Here is a 23,037-nt window from a genome sequence, read left to right as displayed (position 1 = left end):
AATGATGTACACACAAAAATTCAAACGTTTGTCAAAAGGTTCAAAATATATATATAAAAAACGTTAAAGTAAAGCGTTGAATATCATGTAGCTATTTAACAACAACGCTTTGTACCCCCAAAGCGACTTTAAATCTTTTGTAGAGAATATAAGGAACACTCTGACCACCATTAACATTCAACAATCTGGAAAATGAATACAGCTAAGAGTCATTTGTATAGTGTTGCAGTGTATCACCATTACAGCGTAGACAGACTACTGTACAACACTAACAGATTGTAAAAGCGGAGTTCTGTCAATAAGTGTAGCAATAACAATTTGGAGTTTTATATACCACTACCGCACATCAACATAGATGTCTTATAGCGGTTCACAAATCTGTGGTCATTTGGCCTGTAGCGACCACCTAATGTCTTTCTCAACTCCTTGGGGAGCATACAGCCTGAACTGCCAATTCGGCGCTAACATCCTTCTTGTTCAAGGAGACAACAGTTCCGTCCCGGGACTCGAACTAGCGACCCGTAGGTCACGTAGTCCTGCGTCCTCGGACAGGACCACCCTGTCTCACAAAGCAGATTCTTCGTAATATCTTAGTATTCAGAAATATACCTTCAATTACGTGTGATTCCTGTAACCAGTGAACTAATTAACTGGATAACCTCCTTTTTGAAGCACAATACATGGATAAGATCAAAGATATTTATATTTATCAAATGTACTGAATTTATTTTAATGCCTTCATAAGTAGGAACTGAAAAAAGTAATAACGAGAGCGTATGCATTAAATGAAAATATCAATCGATACCGTTTATTTTCAAAGTGGATAACTTGGTGATACTTTATTGGACATTTTTTGCAACATTGATAAATGACTTCGGTGTTCACTGAACCATATGATTCACTACACTAATACACCCAAAAACTGTTAAAAATAAATTACCCGTAGACAAATAATAGTTCATTTCTTTTTATTTAAATGCGAGTTCATGAGAGCACTTTTTAACGCAATAAGATTTAGTAGTTACCTATAAGGTGCTCCTTACTCTGGTCAAACGCTATTGCTGAATCGTTATCCGCCAATTATCTGACACCAACAACTCTCCTCGTGCTACAGTTATATCAGGATGCTCTTCTGGAGCACGGTTGTTGTCTTTGTTTGCTCCTGTACTGTCTTTGTTTGCTCCTGTTTTGTCTTTGTTTGCTCCTGTAATACCATTGTTTGTTCCTGTTTTGTCTTTGTTTGCTCCTGTTTTGTCTTTGCTTTCTTCTGTAATACCATTGTTTGCTCCTGTTTTGTCTTTGTTTGCTCCTGTAATAACATTGTTTGTTCCTGTTTTGTCTTTGTTTGCTCCTGTAATACCATTGTTTGCTCCTGTTTTGTCTTTATTTGCTCCTGTAATACCATTGTTTGCTCCTGTTTTGTCTTTGTTTGTTCCTGTAATAACATTGTTTGTTCCTGTTTTGTCTTTGTTTGTTCCTGTTTTGTCTTTGTTTGCTCCTGTAATAACATTGTTTGTTCCTGTTTTGTCTTTGTTTGTTCCTGTTTTGTCTTTGTTTGCTCCTGTAATACCATTGTTTGTTCCTGTTTTGTCTTTGTTTGTTCCTGTTTTGTCTTTGTTTGCTCCTGTTTTGTCTTTGTTTGCTCCTGTAATACCTTTGTTTGCTCCTGTAATAACTTTGTTTGCTCCTGTTTTGTCTTTGTTTGCTCCTGTAATACCATTGTTTGCTCCTGTTTTGTCTTTGCTTTCTTCTGTAATACCTTTGTTTGCTCCTGTTTTGTCTTTGTTTGCTCCTGTTATACCATTGTTTGTTCCTGTTTTGTCTTTGTTTGCTCCTGTAATACCATTGTTTGCTCCTGTTTTGTCTTTGTTCGTTCCTGTTTTATCTTTGTTTGCTCCTGTAATAACATTGTGTGTTCCTGTTTTGTCTATCTTTGTTCCTGTTTTGTCTATCTTTGTTCCTGTTTTGTCTTTGTTTGCTCCTGTAATACCATTGTTCGTTCCTGTTTTATCTTTGTTTGCTCCTGTAATAACATTGTGTGTTCCTGTTTTGTCTATCTTTGGTCCTGTTTTGTCTATCTTTGGTCCTGTTTTATCTATCTTTGGTCTTGTTTTGTCTATCTTTGTTTCTGTTTTGTCTATCTTTGGTCCTGTTTTGTCTTTGTTTGCTCCTGTTATACCATTGTTTGTTCCTGTTTTGTCTTTGTTTGCTCCTGTAATACCATTGTTTGCTCCTGTTTTGTCTTTGTTTGCTCCTGTAATACCTTTGTTTGCTCCTGTAATAACTTTGTTTGCTCCTGTTTTGTCTTTGTTTGCTCCTGTTTTGTCTTTGCTTTCTTCTGTAATACCATTGTTTGTTCCTGTTTTATCTTTGTTTGCTCCTGTTTTGTCTTTGTTTGCTCCTGTAATACCATTTTTTTTCCTGTTTTATCTTTGTTTGCTCCTGTAATAACATTGTGTGTTCCTGTTTTGTCTATCTTTGGTCCTGTTTTGTCTATCTTTGGTCCTGTTTTATCTATCTTTGGTCCTGTTTTGTCTATCTTTGTTTCTGTTTTGTCTATCTTTGGTCCTGTTTTGTCTTTCTTTGCTCCTGTTTTGTCTATCTTTGTTCCTGTTTTGTCTATCTTTGTTCCTGTTTTGTCTATCTTTGTTCCTGTTTTGTCTTTGTTTGCTCCTGTAATACCATTGTTTGTTCCTGTTTTATCTTTGTTTGCTCCTGTAATAACATTGTGTGTTCCTGTTTTGTCTATCTTTGGTCCTGTTTTGTCTATCTTTGGTCCTGTTTTATCTATCTTTGGTCCTGTTTTGTCTATCTTTGTTTCTGTTTTGTCTATCTTTGGTCCTGTTTTGTCTTTCTTTGCTCCTGTTTTGTCTATCTTTGTTCCTGTTTTGTCTATCTTTGTTCCTGTTTTGTCTATCTTTGTTCCTGTTTTGTCTTTGTTTGCTCCTGTAATACCATTGTTTGTTCCTGTTTTATCTATCTTTGGTCCTGTTTTGTCTATCTTTGGTGCTGTTTCGTCTATCTTTGTTCCTGTTTTGTCTATCTTTGGTCCTGTTTTGTCTTTGTTTGCTCCTGTAATAACATTGTTTGTTCCTGTTTTGTCTATCTTTGGTCCTGTTTTGTCTATCTTTGGTCCTGTTTTGTCTATCTTTGTCCTGTTTTGTCTATATTTGTTCCTGTTTTGTCTATCTTTGTTCCTGTTTCTTCTTCTTTTGCTCCTTTATTGTCTTTCTTTATTGTTGATGTTTCATCAGTCCCACGCTTCTTATTGTCTAAACCTATCACGAGTTTTATCCTTATACCTAAATATTGTGTATTTTATAATGATATCTTTGTATTACTTATTTTCTATTTTACGTTTAATTGATTTCGTATTTAGTAATTAGGATTTTTAAAAATTTATATCGTCTGTAAAGTTTCAATGAAACGTAAATATATGTAACTAAACTTGAATAAACAATTATTTATTTACACGTTCTGACGAAATATCACGTTTTATTGTTTTGTCACGCGCTGATAATTTTCGTTATTAATATCCAGGTCGTTATCTGTACAATTAATGAATGGCTATCGGCGTTTAATTTAGAGTTAAGAGAGACAATTTGTTACCGTTGTTGGCACGTTATTAGTATTTACCTGATCTTCCAGGTGTCGACCCAGGTGTCACGTAGGTACGTTCTGGTAGTAAGCATTATGTATTCTTAATATAGCACCTAATGCTTTGATAAAATTTATTGTCACTTCTTTGTTAAGACTTGAACATTTGTTTTTCAAACCGAACCGGTTAAATCTTGGCAAGGGAACAAGGTTGACGTTGTCCTGATAACCATTGTATCACCTGTCTCACCGATTCAGACATGAGTACTGATGTGCTCAGTGATCAGAATCGCCGTCCTTCTGGAGGTAGTCTAGAAATAAGATTCAACCGCCTCATAACTATGTACTGGTCAGACATGCAGCCATACGGCATTACATTTGTATGTTAGATAAGAAACCGATCTACAAAATAATAACAAAATGAACTATGTCAAAATAAGATATACATGTGCTTAATTTATTTTAACAAACACTTTTTTCTTTAGAAAGCCTAGCTCTTAAATAGAAAACACATTACCGACTCCAAGTAGTTTACTTCATTGATTTTAATGGAGTGTGTCTATATAGTGCTTTGTTGGTAAACACGCGTTTTGTTCCGACCTCTGTTTACGTTAAGTACATCACCTAGGGCAGACAGTTACTCAACCGTGACTGTTTAAACACTGCACTCAGAACACTTTTAGTCTAGACTTAATAACAAAGTAGGTTTTATGGCTAGCATCGTATTACCTGATTTAACTCACGGTCAAACCATTAAAAATCAGTCGTGTGTTGTAAGTAGATATATATTATTGATACGGTACATCCAGCATGATTAAGTAGTCCAAAAACCCTCGAGCGTTTGATGTGTCAATGCATACACACTCAGTAGAATTGATAAGATATAGGTTTGAAGAGTTAAAAGTGTCAGGTGACAAGCAACATGCATATCCCGATACAGGATAGCGTGTAATATATGCAATGATATGTTATTTCAAATAAACAGATGAAAGGAATGACTGATTATCAGACTGATTAACTCCAGTCATCAGATAGAATCAATTTTCGAGTATTGTAAACCAGGTTTCTATATCACCAAATGAAATATCCATGCTGGAAGTGTCACACATGTCATCATAATGAAGCCTGATATTTCTGGACATATTGACGTCACAATGCAATTAGAGGATAAGTATTATCAAGACAATTGTTATACTGAAATATATTAGCACATTACAGTACAAATTGACAATTCAATACAGTAAAGCTAAAATGAATTAAATTGCATCATACATCATTTTCGCCCTCTTTAGGACCTGTACAGTTATGCTAAGGGTTTATAGTAATGATATCGAAGGAAGTGCATACATTACATTCAGGACAAACTGTTTTACTAGCCGTAATTAAAGATAGTGGCACAGTTTCCAGTAGTGCTTATTTTACACAAGAACCTACTCCCTTCCCATTTCTGTATTAGTTCTATTACTATATATTTTGTTCTATTATATATCTTACACTTTCGCACATCAAAATTTTATAATTTTGTTTTATATATTTACCGTTATCGCTGTTGTTTTATCGTTGAAGACTTAGGGTAAAAGAAATCATCTCTAATCTTTGATAATAACTTTCATTTTCTTCATTGTTATATTTAAAAAAAAAAATAACATGTTAAGATTTGTTACGTCAAAATGCGGATGTAGTGATAAATTCTTTAGAATTCGAAGCTTAAATCATGAGATTTCCCTTACTTAATACTTTGGGATGCAATATGTATTTAAACTATATGAATGTAATGCGATATATTATGTATATAGTGTGGAAAAATCAGTTTAATACCGATGGGGACACATGCTCATTTTGCCTTATGAATGAGTTCGTATATTTGGATAAATAGGGAGCTGACCTCCCTGTCGTAGAATATATTATAAAGAAAATAAAATGCGCCTAAATTTCACTTTACAAATGAACCAGGTATACGCCAGGTGGAATTTATTAATTTAAGTCCAAGAAATGATTTACATACAGATGAAAATCCACAGTATATGCGCTCCAGTCTAGTCCACCTTTCAAAGACCAGTATTCTCTGGTAATTTTGTTCATTCATATCTTTATCAAAAGAAAGTCTCCATTAATCATCCAAAGGCGATACTAATACAGGTGTCAGATATTTGAATTTATAACCAAACTTATACTCACTCTGGTAATAGAAGTTATTTTTTCAAAAATAAAAAGTACAATTAATGTGATTTTCTTTATTTTCTTTATTTATTTTCTTTATATTTATGTTTTTATACATAAAAAAGTGTTATTAGTCCCGCTTTATTGGTTACGTTTCTTTTTATGTTTTGTATTTGTGGCTGGAACCAAGTCTCAATTCTAGTATGCCTTCATATCTGAAACCTTGTCAGAGTCAACATTCAAACATGCTAGCAAACCTTGACAGACCTGTCACTTATTCGCGATGGATTGTAGAATCCTGTCAAGGTCGTTTAAAGCGCTGCATGTGTTTTCGAACACAGTTAATATCAAGCTGTTTCATTAATGTTATAGGGGTTTGAATGGGATTCGAGGACCAATCTACCGGAAATCGTAAGAAAGAGACAACAAGGACAGGGTAATGGCAGAGCAAATGAAGGCGTGACTGACTAAAGCAATCTGTTTGGTTCAAAGAGTGAAAGTAGCATTGGATCTCTCAAGACAGGCATAGTCCGAATTTGATAAGATGGTTGCATCTTCACTTACCTTTCCCAAGCTTATTTGAAAACTATAACCTATGGAACCTACCATTTATCGTTGGCTTTCGGTTACATCACTGAACATTTGAGTGATGATTGAGACTATGGGATATGGGTTTATCAGCACTCGCCACACCTCATCCGATACCAGAGCCAGCTCAAACACAACGTTTGGATTCAGTTCAGTGTATCATCTGGTGTCGAAACTCTAATTAAAGACTACTACTGTCAACGTCCAGTCGGTCAAAGAATGATGGGAATGTGCGCGCATATATTCAGCACACTGTAGTACCTTGACTACCACTGTAACCACGAGCAAAGAACTTCAGGAAGAGCTTGGAATAGAATGAAGCATTTAAAAGTATAAAACCTATGCTGATCATTTATTTGGAACACAACTTGAAATCTTGGATCTCCAATAGACGTTACTGTTGTCAGTATAAGGATATGTAACATTCTGTCTTCTCAAAGATTATACGTTACTGCCTTAGCTGTTAACTGTACAAACAAATAAACAAATAATCCGAAATAGTAATACGCCAATATTGAATGACGAAAAGTAGTTTATAAGTGACGACATGTTCAACCAATAAAACCTTAAGGTGGCCATCTTGGATATTTTAAAGGAACAAGTATTTATAAACGTTTGTATTAAATGCCTACTATTCCCATCATATCTTATAATTATTATTGTTGTTTTTGTTAGTTTTCAGGATAACCATAGAAATTGTCATAACATCCCAATTTTAATGTAGCTCCACCTACATTTTAATATTTCATTCTACATATATTATCAATAGCTCATTATGTAACCTTTACTTGGCCAAAGCAATACTTTGTGCATTCAACACTCGTAATATAGTTTATTCTGCAAGTTTCTCATTTCAAACATAATTCTACGGCAAGTTGTGGCCTTGAATGTGAACTCGTCGTTGTGCATTATTCGATTAGATTGTTAATTGTAAATCTAACATTTGTTTTAACCAGTTGGTGGTTGTTACTTCAATGTGCCATAAAAAACTAAGTTTTCAAATAAATTTTACTTGTTCAACAAACCAGCAAAAGAAAATCAAAACAAACGAGGGACCATTTAGGAAACCCGCCCTTTGCCAGATATTTGTTGTGTACAGAAAACTATAAGCTACATCATGATTAGGAAAACTCGAGAATATTTCCTGGTCGTTTTTTACCACAACAAAATGCTGGCTAGGTTACAATAGGTCACCATACTGTGGAGATCATCTGAACTGGGAGAGCCAAACAATTTTATGTTACATATGAGTCATTTAACAGTTTGTAGATGGGACTCCAATCAAATGTAAGCTACCCTAGTTAAGATTTCTTATGAAAAGAAATGAAGAAAGATCTGTATTGCCAAAATGTTTTGGAGGATGCAGGTATATTATTCCCCCAAATAGATTGAGACGTTTCGCATGTTCATGCTTATAACAAATATTTACCACTCTATGGCATTGCCACTATATATGACCTTACCCACTGTAGGTTGTCGTTTCCAACCCATAACTGCCAACCGGCGTATGAATATACATCTGCGCCCTCGGAAAAATAAAAGAGTAGAATATAAACCTCCTGCCGTAGAAAATTTAATTAAACAATCATAATATGTCTCATCCTAATGTTAATAGTATTTTATATTAGTATTGCATTATTGTATATTCTATTGTTCCACGCGCTATTTTTAAGCGGAAAGTATATTCTATTGTTCTACGCGCTATTTTTAAGCGGAAGAAAACGGATAGCCGGTTGACAGGACTCGTGGGCAATGCAGGCGCGAAAATTTGAATTCCGTTAATGAATAGGTGGAGAAATGAGATTTAAAATCACAAGTGATAAATAACAGTATGGAACTACCTTCAGTTGCCATTCGTGGACATGGATGCCAACTGAAAGCATTCCAATGCTTAAATGACTACGAGTGGATGCCATGAGAGAAAAAATGAATACCAAATGATGACGTTAAATTGTAGTCAATGCCAATGAGTAAATATAGAATTATCATTCAAATACCAAGTAAACACAGAATAGGTACAGGAGTACCAATTTAAAATACTACGACGGTACGTGGTAAACTGCCACGCCTGATGAAGACAGAGGGTTGACAGGATCTCAAAATGATATGTGTATCTAAACCATGGTGTTAAGCTGTTTATTTCATGGTTTCGATTAAAATAATTTATTTTAGGTGTTGAAACGAAGTTATGATAGCACATTTCTGATATGATCCTGTAAAGGTAGCTGAGTGTTTGATGTATTTGTGAGAACGTTTTATAGATCGTGATATTTCACATTTAAGTGATTAGCATTATAATATATCTGGAGCAGTAACAAAGTACTTAGGGATTCAGTTCAAATCACTGTTAAATCAACTGGTATACTTAAATAAACACTACTACTGATGATGACATAGTTCTCACGAATTAAGTTTCAACAAAATGTATTTATGATGTAAACACAGATTATGATAAATCTGCTTGGCAATAGAATATATTTAACCACAAAAATGTGTTTGACAAATGGAAATGATACATTTGCATTTATTGTGTTATCGTGGCTCAAAAGCACAATTAAAATACCATACATGGTAACATGTCAACACGTCATACTTCACAACGTCATACGTTGTAAGGTCATACGTTATAAGGTCACACGTTACCATGTCTTACGTTACAAGGTCGCACGTTACCATGTCATACGTTGTAAGGTCATACGTTGTAAGGTCACACGTTACCATGTCATACGTTACAAGGTCACACGTTACCATGTCATATGTTATAAAGTCACACGTTACCATGTCGTACGTTATAAGGTCACACGTTACCATGTCATACGTTGTAAGGTCACACGTTACCATGTCATACGTTACAAAGTCACACGTTACCATGTCATACGTTACAAGGTCACACGTTACCATGTCATATGTTATAAGGTCACACGTTACCATGTCATACGTTACAAGGTCACACGTTACCATGTCATACGTTACAAGGTCACATGTTACCATGTCATACGTTATAAGGTCACACGTTACCATGTCATACGTTATAAGGTCATACGTTACATGGTCACACGTTACCATGCCATATGTTGTAAGGTCATACGTTATAAGGTCACACGTTACCATGCCATACCTTGTAAGGTCATACGTTACCATGTCTTACGTTACAAGGTCACACGTTACCATGTCATACGTTATAAGGTCATACGTTACAAGGTCACATGTTACCATGTCATACGTTGTAATGTCATACGTTATAAGGTCACACGTTACCATGTCATACGTTACAAGGTCAAACATTACAATGCCATCCGTTACAATCTCATAATATACATGGACACATATTACAATGTCATTGTAAATACTGGATAGCATTGTTATTCTCCCTAATAAATGTAAAGAGCCGAAAACATTTGGATGGAAGTAAATGTACATATGCTAAATGTATATATCCTAAATGCATATACGGAATGCATAGTATTCTTGTTAAAGCAGCAGTTATCAATATATGGTTTCCCCGATATAGAGCCTTGCGTTGCAAGATGTACTAATGTAAATGTAAACTTTATCTTACATCAACTTATATTAGCGCGAGGGGACTTACTGTGGGAGGAAACCGGAGTACCCGGAAAACCCCACGTGGTCGGGCAAATGAACCCCATACCATTCCACGTCCGATCGGGGAATCATTATTATTATCATTTACTTGTTTACCGCCCGCTATTACGTTCTTTCAGTGGGCGAGAGAAGATAGGAAAATGAGAAGAATAGATATAGTATGGAGTGACAGGCGAGTGAAGGAGTTAGAGAGAGGAGATTGGGGAAATTGGGGAGACGTCTCCTGTATCTAACATAGAATATTTTGTATAATTTTGAAGGCTACTCCTTATCCAAAAATTGTCCTATCTTAGTTCTGATTAGACACGTTACCTCGGATGTCCTGTTGTTTATTTCTATAAGTCCTTCTTAACGTCCTTATAATACAGTACTTAATTATTAGCTAACCCTAACCTCAGGACCGGTGTATTGACTAACCCTAACCTCTGGGCCGGCGTATTAGCTAACCCTAACCTCAGGACCGGTGTATTGACTAACCCTAACCTCTGGGCCGGCGTATTAGCTAACCCTAACCTCTGGGCCGGCGTATTAGCTAACCCTAACATCTGGACCGGTGTATTGGCTAACCCTAACCTCTGGGCCGGCGTATTAGCTAACCCTAACCTCTGGGCCGGTGTATTGGCTAACCCTAACGTCTGGGCCGAAGTATTAGCTAAACCTAACCTCTGGGCCGGCGTATTAGCTAACCCTAACCTCAGGACCGGTGTATTGACTAACCCTAACCTCTGGGCCGGCGTATTAGCTAACCCTAACCTCTGGGCCGGCGTATTAGCTAACCCTAACATCTGGACCGGTGTATTGGCTAACCCTAACCTCTGGGCCGGCGTATTAGCTAAGCCTAACCTCTGGGCCGGTGTATTGGCTAACCCTTACCTCTGGGCCGGTGTATTGACTAACCCTTACATCTGGGCCGGTGTATTTGCTAACCCTAACCTCAGGACCGGTGTATTGACTAACCCTAACCTCTGAGTAGGCGTATTGGCTAACCCTAACATCTGGTCCGGTGTATTGGCTAACCCTAACTTCTGGGCCGGTGTATTGGCTAACCCTAACCTCTGGGCCGGTGTATTGGCTAACCCTAACATCTGGGCCGGTGTATTTGCTAACCCTAACCTCTGGGTCGGTGTATTGGCTAACCATTACATCTGGGCCGGCGTATTAGCTAACCATAACATCTGGGCCGGTGTATTGGCTAACCCTAACATCTGGGCCGGTGTATTTGCTAACCCTAACATCTGGGCCGGTGTATTGGCTAACCCTTACATCTGGGCCGGTGTATTCCCTAACCCTAACATCTGGGCCGGTGTATTCCCTAACCCTAACATCTGGGCCGGTGTATTGGCTAACCCTAACCTCTGGGCCTGTGTATTGGCTAACCCTAACCTCTGGGTCGGTGTATTGACTAACCCTAACATCTGGGTCGGTGTGTTGGCTAACCCTAACCTCTGGGCCTGTGTATTGGCTAACCCTAACCTCTGGGCCTGTGTATTGGCTAACCCTAACATCTGGGCCGGCGTATTAGCTAACCCTAACATCTGGGCCGGTGTATTAGCTAACCCTAACATCTGGGCCGGTGTATTGGCTAACCCTAACATCTGGGCCGGCGTATTAGCTAACCCTAACATCTGGGCCGGTGTATTGGCTAACCCTAACATCTGGGCCGGCGTATTAGCTAACCCTAACATCTGGGCCGGTGTATTGGCTAACCCTAACATCTGGGCCGGCGTATTGGCTAACCTTCATCTCTGGGCCGGTGTATTTGCTAACCCTAACCTCTGGGCCTGTGTATTGGCTAACCCTAACATCTGGGCCGGCGTATTAGCTAACCCTAACATCTGGGCCGGTGTATTAGCTAACCCTAACATCTGGGCCGGTGTATTGACTAACCCTAACATCTGGGCCGGCGTATTAGCTAACCCTAACATCTGGGCCGGTGTATTGGCTAACCCTAACCTCTGGGCCGGCGTATTAGCTAACCCTAACATCTGGGCCGGTGTATTAGCTAACCCTAACATCTGGGCCGGTGTATTGACTAACCCTAACATCTGGGCCGGTGTATTGGCTAACCCTTACCTCTGGGCCGGTGTATTGGCTAACCCTTACCTCTGGGCCGGTGTATTGACTAACCCTTACATCTGGGCCGGTGTATTAGCTAACCCTAACATCTGGGCCGGTGTATTGACTAACCCTAACATCTGGGCCGGTGTATTGGCTAACCCTTACCTCTGGGCCGGTGTATTGGCTAACCCTTACCTCTGGGCCGGTGTATTGGCTAACCTTCATCTCTGGGCCGGTGTATTGGCTAACCCTAACATTTGGGCCGGCGTATTGGCTAACCCTAACATTTGGGCCGGTGTATTGGCTAACCCTAACCTCTGGGCCGGCGTATTGGCTAACCCTAACATCTGGGCCGGCGTATTAGCTAACCCTTACCTCTGGGTCGGTGTATTAGCTAACCCTAACCTCTGGGCCGGTGTATTGGCTAACCCTAACCTCTGGGCCGGCGTATTAGCTAACCCTAACCTCTGGGCCGGCGTTATCACACCGTCTCTTTACCGAATAACCACAAAGGGTTCTTTTTGCTCTCAGTTTTCCCATGGCAGGGAAAAACTTACTCCACTTCTTTGTCATATGATGTATAAATACCTTAAATGCTGCGAGCTTTGTTTGCTTTATATACAGATTACAATGACACAGAATCATGGCAAAATATTTGGGTTCACCTCTCTGGGTGACCTTCAGTATTATTTTATTAAAATGAACTTAAAAAACACATAAATACACATTTAAAAAGCAAAGTTGAGCGGCAAAATTACGCCAAAATGACCGGTATGTTTGCATATTGGTCATCCGCCACGCCACGTCTCTTTACCCAATAACCACAAAGGGTTCTTTTCGTGCGGGTTGGACATTTCCACACGGGCCGACGTTTTATATCCCATCCGACGGACTGGGGATTAGTAGTTCGTAGTTAGAAACATGAGTGTGATTTATAGAGATATATTTTTGTTGTCCTTTTACGTTATTCCGTTCTAGCACAGTGTGTTATATTGTGTTCGAAACATCCGCAATCTTATGTTACCAATCTTATGTTACCAATCTCATGTTACCAATCTCATGTTACCAATCTCATGTTACCAATCTTATGTTACCAATCTTATGTTACCAATCTTATGTTACCAATCTGTGACTTTCCCCTTCAGATTTGCCCACTGTGCTGACAGTTTTATTTCATCTGATAGTGGAGTAAATAGTGTGAATTTTAGAAGAGGATGAAAGTTTAAAATGGAAGTAGACAGCGAGTAGATATATATGGTGATATGCTCATATTATAGTGTTTAGAGTAAGATTGTTTCTATTTGTTAGGAGTGAGGGTGTAGTTATGATGTTATGATGGTGAAAAGTTAAAAGATGGATAATGGCACAGGCCTATGAAGGGGGTGTCCTTTAGGAGAGTCCTTTACGTTGGAGGGGTGGGGAGGGTACTTTTGTATATTCCAATGGTTGGTTTGGTTGGTTTTTGTTAAACGTCCTATTAACAGCCAGGGTCATTTAAGGACGTGCCAGGTTTGGAGGTGGAGGAAAGCCGGAGAACCCGGAGAAAACCACCGGCATACGGTCAGTACCTGGCAACTGCCCCACGTAGGTTTCGAACTCGCAACCCAGAGGTGGAAGGCTAGCATTAAAGTGTCGGGACACCTTAACCACTCGGCCACCGCGGCCCCAAAATGTATAACTGATATTCCAATGGAGGTTATAGCCGAGAGTATATGTACTTAGAGTAATAAAATCGGAGAATCGAACCCCGGCTGTCTAGGTAAATGGCAAGTGCATGAGGTACCGCTGTGTCACCCGACCACCCACTTAATACCAAATTATGATCCTTTTTGTCGGTGTAATTTGGTCGATGGTTTTTTTGTCTTTCAGTTCGTGACGATTGCTCTTGTCATAAGTCCAGCAGCTTGTCAATACACCTACCCTATTACTGGACTTCGTACCCGAATATCCTACTTCCTACTATTAGATAAGGTAGACAATATGATAAAAACATATCACTATCAATTTGCATGTTACAAAATCCATGTATATTATCACATGTACGCAACACATGTACAACACACGTACTGGGAACCACAGAGTCTAAATTTAGTTACACGGACATATTTCTGTCTCCTAAAATGGAAAATACAGATAGGCTAAAATTATGCAACGTGATTGTGCTGTTTTATTTGGTTAACATGATAGGGACAAGATATATAAAGTTAATAACAAACAAAAGAGATAAAGTTACCATTTACAGTGTGGGTATTGTGTAGCTGTCAGTCGGTACAATGTTAACTGGTCATCAATACACATCGGACGACCTGCTCACAGATGGCCTACATGTTGTTTAAGAAAACGCCTACATCACTAAGATTACCTTTAGTGTGGGTGATTATCGGACCACGTATCAATGAGAACTTGTCTAAAACACGTATCAGAGCTTTATTTATATTAATATAACTCTGTAAATTTGGCAGACAACCAACTTTTATTTAATGCGCAATAAAGCTTAAGCAACAAGCGGCCTTGAAATTAGTGTCCGACATGTCTTTTGATGGTATGGTTTATAGACGGCATACTTATATCTTAGTGTCCGACTTGTCTTTTGGTTGTATGGTTTATAGATGTCATACTTACATCTTAGTGTCCGACTTGTCTTTTATTGGTATGGTTTATAGATGGCATACTTATATCTTAGTGTCCGACTTGTCTTTTGATGGTATGGTTTATAGATGGCATACTTATATCTTAGTGTCCGACTTGTCTTTTCGGAATGGTTTATAGATGGCATACTTATATCTTAGTGTCCGACTTGTCTTTGGATGGTATGGTTTATATATCTTAGTGTCCGACTTGTCTTTTGGTGGTATGGTTTATAGACGGCATACTTATATCTTAGTGTCCGACTTGTCTTTTGGTTGTATGGTTTGTAGATGGCATACTTATATCTTAGTGTCCGACTTGTCTGTTGGTGGTATGTATGGCGTGTTCTCTGTTCAATTTGATCCTATAAGATGTAAATATGATGATAGTTAACTTTTACACATTAAATTGTTTCCAGTTTAAACAATGCTCGCTGTTCCCCAGTTGTTACTTGGATCACAGGTGCCTGACTCGTTTTATAAAATAATAACATATAGAGTACATATAAGTGAGAAAGAAATACATCAGATTTCAAGCCTGGGGGAGTTCAGAACCTTTCTCATTTTTATGTACTCTATATGTTATTATTTTATCAAACGAGTCAGGCACCTGTGCTTGGATGTGAAAGGGAAAGTGCTTACATATTAATTTCTGATCTTATACACTATTCAACAAGACACGTTGTAATAGGGTACAACATTGATATATAACACTTATGGCAGTGTTTCTAGTGTGTCGTAGAGAGATACTTCAGACTGATTGTTTCTAGTTTCTGAAACCCTCAATGAGTAATCGTTATTCTAATACAAATCGTTAACCTACCTATTACATACTTCTGATGGACATAAGCAATAGTGTATACCATTGCTGTGTAAACCCATTCAGTTTTGCTACCGTATTGGGTGACACAGAAGGTAACACACTTGCCTTTCACCTAGGGAGCCGGGGTTCGATTCCCCGATCGGACGTGAAAAGGTTATAGGGGTCACCTGCCCGACCACGTGGGTTTTCCCCGGTTACTCCGGTTATCTCCCACAGTAAGACCCTTCACGCCCTCCATCCGGGCCAAGACATGTGATTAATATGAGCTAATATATCTTGTTTCCAATTATTGTAAAATAAATAAAGTTTACATGTATTGACGGTATGTATGTGTTGTAAGTTTACGGAAACACAAACTAACACACACACAACACACACACTAACACACACACACCACACACACAAACACACACACTAACACACACACAAACACATATATCACATACACACACAGACCTCACACACAAACACATACACAACACACACACTAACACACACACAACACATACACAAACACATATATCACATACACACACAGACCTCACACACAAACACATACACAACACACACACTAACACACACACAACACATACACAAACACATATATCACATACACACACAGACCTCACACACAAACACATACACAACACACACACTAACACACACACAACACATACACAAACACATATATCACATACACACACAGACCTCACACAAACACATACACAACACACACACTAACACACACACAACACATACACAAACACATATATCACATACACACACAGACCTCACACACAAACACATACACAACACACACACTAACACACACACAACACACACACAAACACATATATCACATACACACACAGACCTCACACACAAACACATACACAACACACACACTAACACACACACAACACATACACAAACACATATATCACATACACACACAGACCTCACACACAAACACATACACAACACACACACTAACACACACACAACACATACACAAACACATATATCACATACACACACAGACCTCACACACAAACACATACACAACACACACACTAACACACACACAACACATACACAAACACATATATCACATACACACACAGACCTCACACACAAACACATACACAACACACACACTAACACACAACACACACACAAACACATACACAACACACACACTAACACACACACAACACACACACTAACATGACCTCAGTTTGTTTTGATGGTCCATAAGTACTTTAGAGTTCATTATACTTAATAACTCGGTTTGGTCTATAACGTTCGGTATTATTGATATTTTTGCTACTTTACGTGATAATTAATATTCTATTTTGTCTGTTTTAAGGTTTTCGTATTACTTGAACTTGGTTCGTGATTTTTAAAATACTTTTGATTATTTTGTGGTTTCGCTGTACTCATTTTGTATTTTTAGTAGTTCTCTCCCTATCCCTTTATGTTGTTGAATGTTGTGTCATTATATAATCCTTATATAATACTAACTCTTGCAAACGATTTTTCCTCCCACGTATTGATCATTGATTATAATGTATGATACCTACAGTATTGGATACGTGAGCCTACTAAACCATAACACATAAAGTGACAACTTCCTCAGCATGATCATACAAACCACAATGTCTACTCCGACTGGGGTGACTCAGAACCAACACTCATAAATAATTACTAGTTAACTTAGTAATCACATGTCTAATGGTATCGCTGTGTCTATTAGGTATGTACAAATCATAAGATTCTACAAAACATCACACATGTTTAGATGTTAACATATTGATAGATGTTGTGTGTGATATGTCATGCATGAAACTTTCAAATATAGTTTTTTGTCCTTTTAAGTATCTTTATTACTTATCCCATATACAAACGTATGTGGATATCTTTGCACGTGTGTTGTTGAATTATTACCGTAGAAAAATAAGGAAATCGACCTCAGAATCTTTGATAATATGAAGTTGTAATATGTCGTGCGGGATATAGAAATCTAATTAAAACACGGATCATCATCAACGTATTGTATAATGATAATGTGCATTGTAATGAGATTGGGGTTATTGAATATTTATCGTTGTTTCATTGTTTTAAAACAATGGAATGATTGGACACAAGTTATTGAACTTATATCCAGCACATACATTTAATATCCTTGCAAAAGTCATAATAACAACGTGGTATCGAACACGAATCCCTGTGTAAATACAGCAATGCGGTGTCAAACATGGCCATATAACATACTAAAACCACAGACTGCTCTAATAACGATCATAATTATCTAAATGTTGATTTTGTTTAACAGCCCAACCTCTCAAAATAGTTATATTGGCAAAATAAACCAGGAGCATGATTGTTATGTAGGGGAGCTTACTCCAGGAATTCACCAAGTACAATAGATTCTGGGTGGCAGTTTTGCTTGTTGGAGAATTGTGGTGCACCTCTCTAAGACTGTTTGATTTGTCTTAGTTTTGTACACGACTGTTTGGTGTGTCTTAGTTTTGTACATGACTGTTTGATGTGTCTTAGTTTTGTACATGATTATTTGATGTGTCTTAGTTTTGTAAACGACTGTTTGATGTGTCTTAGTTTTGTACATGACTGTTTGATGTGTCTTAGTTTTGTACACGACTGTTTGGTGTGTCTTAGTTTTGTACACGACTGTTTGATGTGTCTTAGTTTTGTACATGATTATTTGATGTGTCTTAGTTTTGTACACGACTGTTTGATGTGTCTTAGTTTTGTACACGACTGTTTGATGTGTCTTAGTTTTGTACACGACTGTTTGATGTGTCTTAGTTTTGTACATGACTGTTTGATGTGTCTTAGTTTTGTACATGACTGTTTGATGTGTCTTAGTTTTGTAAACGACTGTTTGATGTGTCTTAGTTTTGTACATGACTGTTTGATGTGTCTTAGTTTTGTACACGACTGTTTGATGTGTCTTAGTTTTGTACATGATTATTTGATGTGTCTTAGTTTTGTACACGACTGTTTGATGTGTCTTAGTTTTGTACACGACTGTTTGATGTGTCTTAGTTTTGTACACGACTGTTTGATGTGTCTGATGCATCAGCTTTAAGAGGATGTCTCCTTTTGTTTTTATTTATTTATTTTTGTTTTGTTTTTTGTTAGATTCAAAGGTTATTCTAGAAAGGATTCCTTCGATTTCTATTTTAAACAGAACAAAGTTGTATTTGAATATACTAACTAGAAATACCACATGTAAATTAGATTAAGGACACGGCTACCCTGATTAATTTCCCCGTATTAATTGTGTCAGCTGAGTAGAACATCTATACTCCTACGAGCGATCAAATCATCAATTTAACTATAACCATATTTACGAATAAATCTGGTAAATTATCTGAGATCTTAAATCGTCTTTATAATTCCTGATATATAATCAAGATAGCTTACAATAACCACCAACTGTAAATACAATACATGACAAATAACAATGAAAATATCTTTACATCAATTTACTCTTAATCAAACGTAATATTTCTGGTCATCCACCTGACTATGGTGTTAATCCCAGTTTGGAATGCCTATAAAACGAACATGAAATGTCAATCCCGTCCAGCAGACTTATTGGACTTCATTGTTCGTAGTGCCGTTGACATCTACTGTTAATGAATCATTAATGTACTGACATGACTGGGCCTGATTTTGTCACATAGTCGTTAAAAGATTCAAATTTAAAAGGAAAATAATTATTCCTGGATAAACTTTCCTCTTTGTTAATAAGTATTCCGATGTATTGGAACATCACAAACGATAACAAGTATTAACAGTGTGAGGTCATTATACAGTCAGTATGATTAGATCAGTCTAAGTTTATCCTACATTAACTCCCGTTACTGTAGAGATTTCCTACAGGTGCTTGTCATAGCTTTAGGCAGAATGTTAACCTCCATATGTTTTCTTATTCAAGAAATATAAGTAAATGTCGCCCATTCATTACTTAAGTATAGAAACAAAGTATACAAAGGTCACACCATGGGGTGGTTCTATATAGCTATCCGCTCATAATAGTGTAAGTTTATCAAAGAAGCAACAAACAAACCGGTTACGTCACCTTTTGTGATATAGGTCATTGTAAATAGATGTTATCTTAAGATTTCTGAAGCTGCCTCACCTAATTCAATCTATTGTATTATAGTATGATGTCATGATTCATCCCGGAAACCACATTAAATGATTAATACTAACTCGTGGTGTAGAAATGGTGCGGACTTCTATTTATAAAATCTAGATTTTAGGAAATAAGGGAAGTAACTCTAACACACTACTGGAGATACACAGTACACGGAAAAATTCAAAATGTTTAAATTTTGTTCCTATATATTTGTGCTATTCGGAAAAAATGTTCGTAATACCGATGTTGATCAAGACTTGTTGACGCAAATAAGATAAACTAAAAAAAATGATACAGATAAAGATCAACGCAGTTAATTAATACAACATTCTGCCAAAGATGGATAACTCTGTCATATTTACACCTTATCGACCTGCGGGATGATCGTTTGTATTAAACAACACGACATTGACTTCTAATTTCGTTTATTTATGTACATAATTCACAATGGATTATTATTAAGTGGTTTACAAAGACGCGATTAGACACGAATCTGTGTAATCTGGGTGAGTGACCTGTGTTTTCTGAGTATGTTAATACCAGGTATTGTGACCAGGTGAGAATTACACAGGTGTACAGAATACTAGTGAATGATCCCCCGGGACGCAGCCATTAAATTTGATAATGGATTCATGATGTACATGCCACCTTAATAGAAATCAATTAGATGAGCTATTGGAATATTGAATTCCTTGAATTCATTGTGTATATCATTATACACTGGATGTTAGGTAACTATTGGACCAAAACCATAAACTATTTTCTGCTATTTTTATTTACTACTTTATAATATAAATTATCTTAACGTGTAAAAATACACAACAATATTACTCCTTCAGCGTATGCGCACATTGACTGTTCATCTTTGGCTCAGCTGGGGATCCATTTAACATACTTAACACCATTTATAGGACAGATTTGGCTTCATTACGATAATAAATCATCGGTAATGTCTTGGGTAAAAGAATACAATAAAACAAAACTATACACGTGTTTCTCCGTATATTGTTATGTTTGGATAGATATTTTCTGGAAATTAATAAAAGGAAAATAAAATTAGACTTGTAATTTCCGCTCCTTTACTACTCTCTACGAAACACTGCAATATAATGTTTCGTAGGGAAGCGGAAATTACTGTATAATTTTAATTAGATTGGTGATAAACTTACACAGGATGGCTGTTTGTCGTCGGTTTTCCCCCCAATATATCTCACAAACGCACACTCAAATCTGTGTTAACTAATTAATTTCTGAAAAGGTACTCCCTTAGTTCACATCAATATATCAAAATAAATACATTATTAAGGAAAACAAACAAAATTCAGGAAAATCAAAACGGCAAAACGAAGAACGACCCTACACGGTAAAACCTAAGGATACCAAGTAATAAGACCTATCTTTATCGACGACATCTTAAACAATTCCAAGTGATGCCATGCTCTCAAAATTGAAACCGGGGTAGTCATAACGAAACAAGAGAAAGGATATTCTTTAATAGAGAAGCGGTGATGTCCAAAACGCCCACCTATTTAGTCTTCATACATCCGCATATATGATAAATCCATGTTTTCCTGTTGTGACATTTGGGACAATTCCCTAAATATAGAATCAACTGCGACATGTAAACACTTTAGGTGGGAAATGTACGGGGTGCTGCTATAGAGCACTAAAGAAAGGCCCCAGAGCTGGGAAGTATGGGTGTTACCATAGAAAACTGAAACAATCACAGTTCATAAGTTGAAATCATCAAACTAATTAGAGTGTATTAGTAAGTTATCACTGTCGGTAAAGATCGGGGTAATCGTCTGATATAGAAATCTGTAGTGTTAATCAAAATGGCTGATACAGTTCTTGTTAAATTGATATTGCTAAAAGTTCTGATACGCTCTTCGATAAATTCAGCCTCCTATGAAAGCAACGTCGATTAAGAAATGGTAAAGCCAGTTCTCATTGGTCAGATTTGTTTTACTTTGTATTTTTTTGTTTTCTTTTGTTGGCCTTTTCATTTAGATAGTTGCAGTCGATAATTTGGCAGATGACTACATTGTTGTCCCAATCACGTTTAGAAAAAGTAGTTTTCAGTATATGAAGTCGTCAGTCTGTCATACGATACTTTAAAATGAAACCAGTGTGTTGCAAGCGAAATTTATTAATGAACATCATTACTTTAACTAATAATGGCGTGAAATTAACATCTGGTGTAACTAGCCCGGGTGCTTTAGCTATTAGTTATACATTGGTTTTAATTAAACTTTAACCCTTCCTACCTCGAGTTAGATCTAAATTAAATTAACCGTGCGTGCTTATTCTTCTGTATGACATGGAATCTACAGATCTATATTACAGTAGTTCGGAACTAATATAAACCACAACAAGTGATATTGCATGTTGTGAAGGCAGAAGAGGAAATCCCTGACTCCATAGTCTACAGTTCAATAATATCACCACAAACATTATAAAGAAATACACATTTGCTTTGGAGTTCAAAGCAAAAATTTCCTCATAGAAGTATAGAACATTATCTTCATATCCCTACACTAAAAGCAGATTCTGGTAAGTCGGCAGTCAGGTGCCTATCATTAGCCCAGTTATACTAATCGCATTGACTAAAGTCGATTATTTTTCTGTAACGTTACGACTTCAATTTTACCAATACGAAAATGGCTGAATGATCAGCTACCAAATCACTTAATCGGCGTCTAATGGTACAGCCATATAGACTATGTAGATCAGCTTCGACGCAGCTATGAGACATTAATAATCACGCCAAACGCTTTGACCATCCCACCAATTAAAGTCTTTTCGTACATAAGATGAAATTACTGGACGATGGAGTCCCTGTTTTTGCCCTGATAGCTCCAGACACTATCTCCACTAATTTGACTGGTAATGTCTTTTTAGTAATAGGAAAATATCAATTAACTGCTCTGATAATGATGGTAAGTTACATTGTGTAAAACTGAATATATTGATAATGTACGTTACACATCTGCCAATGAAGCTGTTCCATTTCTCTGTAAGACAGGGGCTGTGTATAAACTCGGTATAAAATCGTATCAGGAATATCTTTAGCATTATCGCCTCATTCACTTATTACATATACGGACCGATCTCGGGCTTATAGCGTTTATCTTATCCAATAATTAGCCCAGCCCAACTCTCCTAAGGTATACAATAATTACCTCACAGTCCATACAAAGCGCTATCATCATGGTGTGTTTACCCTGTCTAAAAGCCAATACACGGGGCCAAGTTTGAAATAACACCATGCATATGGTATTCCCTAATCAAAATTCTTATCATTGAAATAAGTCTCTAAGTCTGAAGTTATTACTAGTAAATCCCAGCGTGTATGACAACTCATATACTCTTTCACCTATACGGGAACTTTTATTTAAATAATTTTGATT

At 37.2% G+C, this 23,037-nt stretch overlaps 1 protein-coding gene across 1 annotated transcript; it reads right to left on the bottom strand.

Moving 5' to 3' along the window:
* Window positions 1-1,055: 1,055 nt before the first annotated feature.
* LOC117322756 (spore wall protein 2-like) lies at window positions 1,056-7,254 on the bottom strand. Its single transcript, XM_033877694.1, has 3 exons — window positions 7,215-7,254; window positions 2,683-3,072; window positions 1,056-2,401 (listed from the first exon to the last, which is right to left on the bottom strand). Exons 1-3 carry the CDS (start codon window positions 7,252-7,254, stop codon window positions 1,056-1,058), a joined length of 1,776 nt encoding a protein of 591 aa, XP_033733585.1.
* Between the last annotated feature and the right edge of the window lie 15,783 nt (window positions 7,255-23,037).

The sequence above is a fragment of the Pecten maximus genome, chromosome 3 (genome assembly GCF_902652985.1).
Source record: "Pecten maximus chromosome 3, xPecMax1.1, whole genome shotgun sequence".
Lineage (NCBI taxonomy): Eukaryota > Metazoa > Mollusca > Bivalvia > Pectinida > Pectinidae > Pecten > Pecten maximus.
The sequence above is the reverse complement of the archived record's forward strand: the minus strand, read 5'-3'. Positions and strand labels throughout refer to the sequence as shown.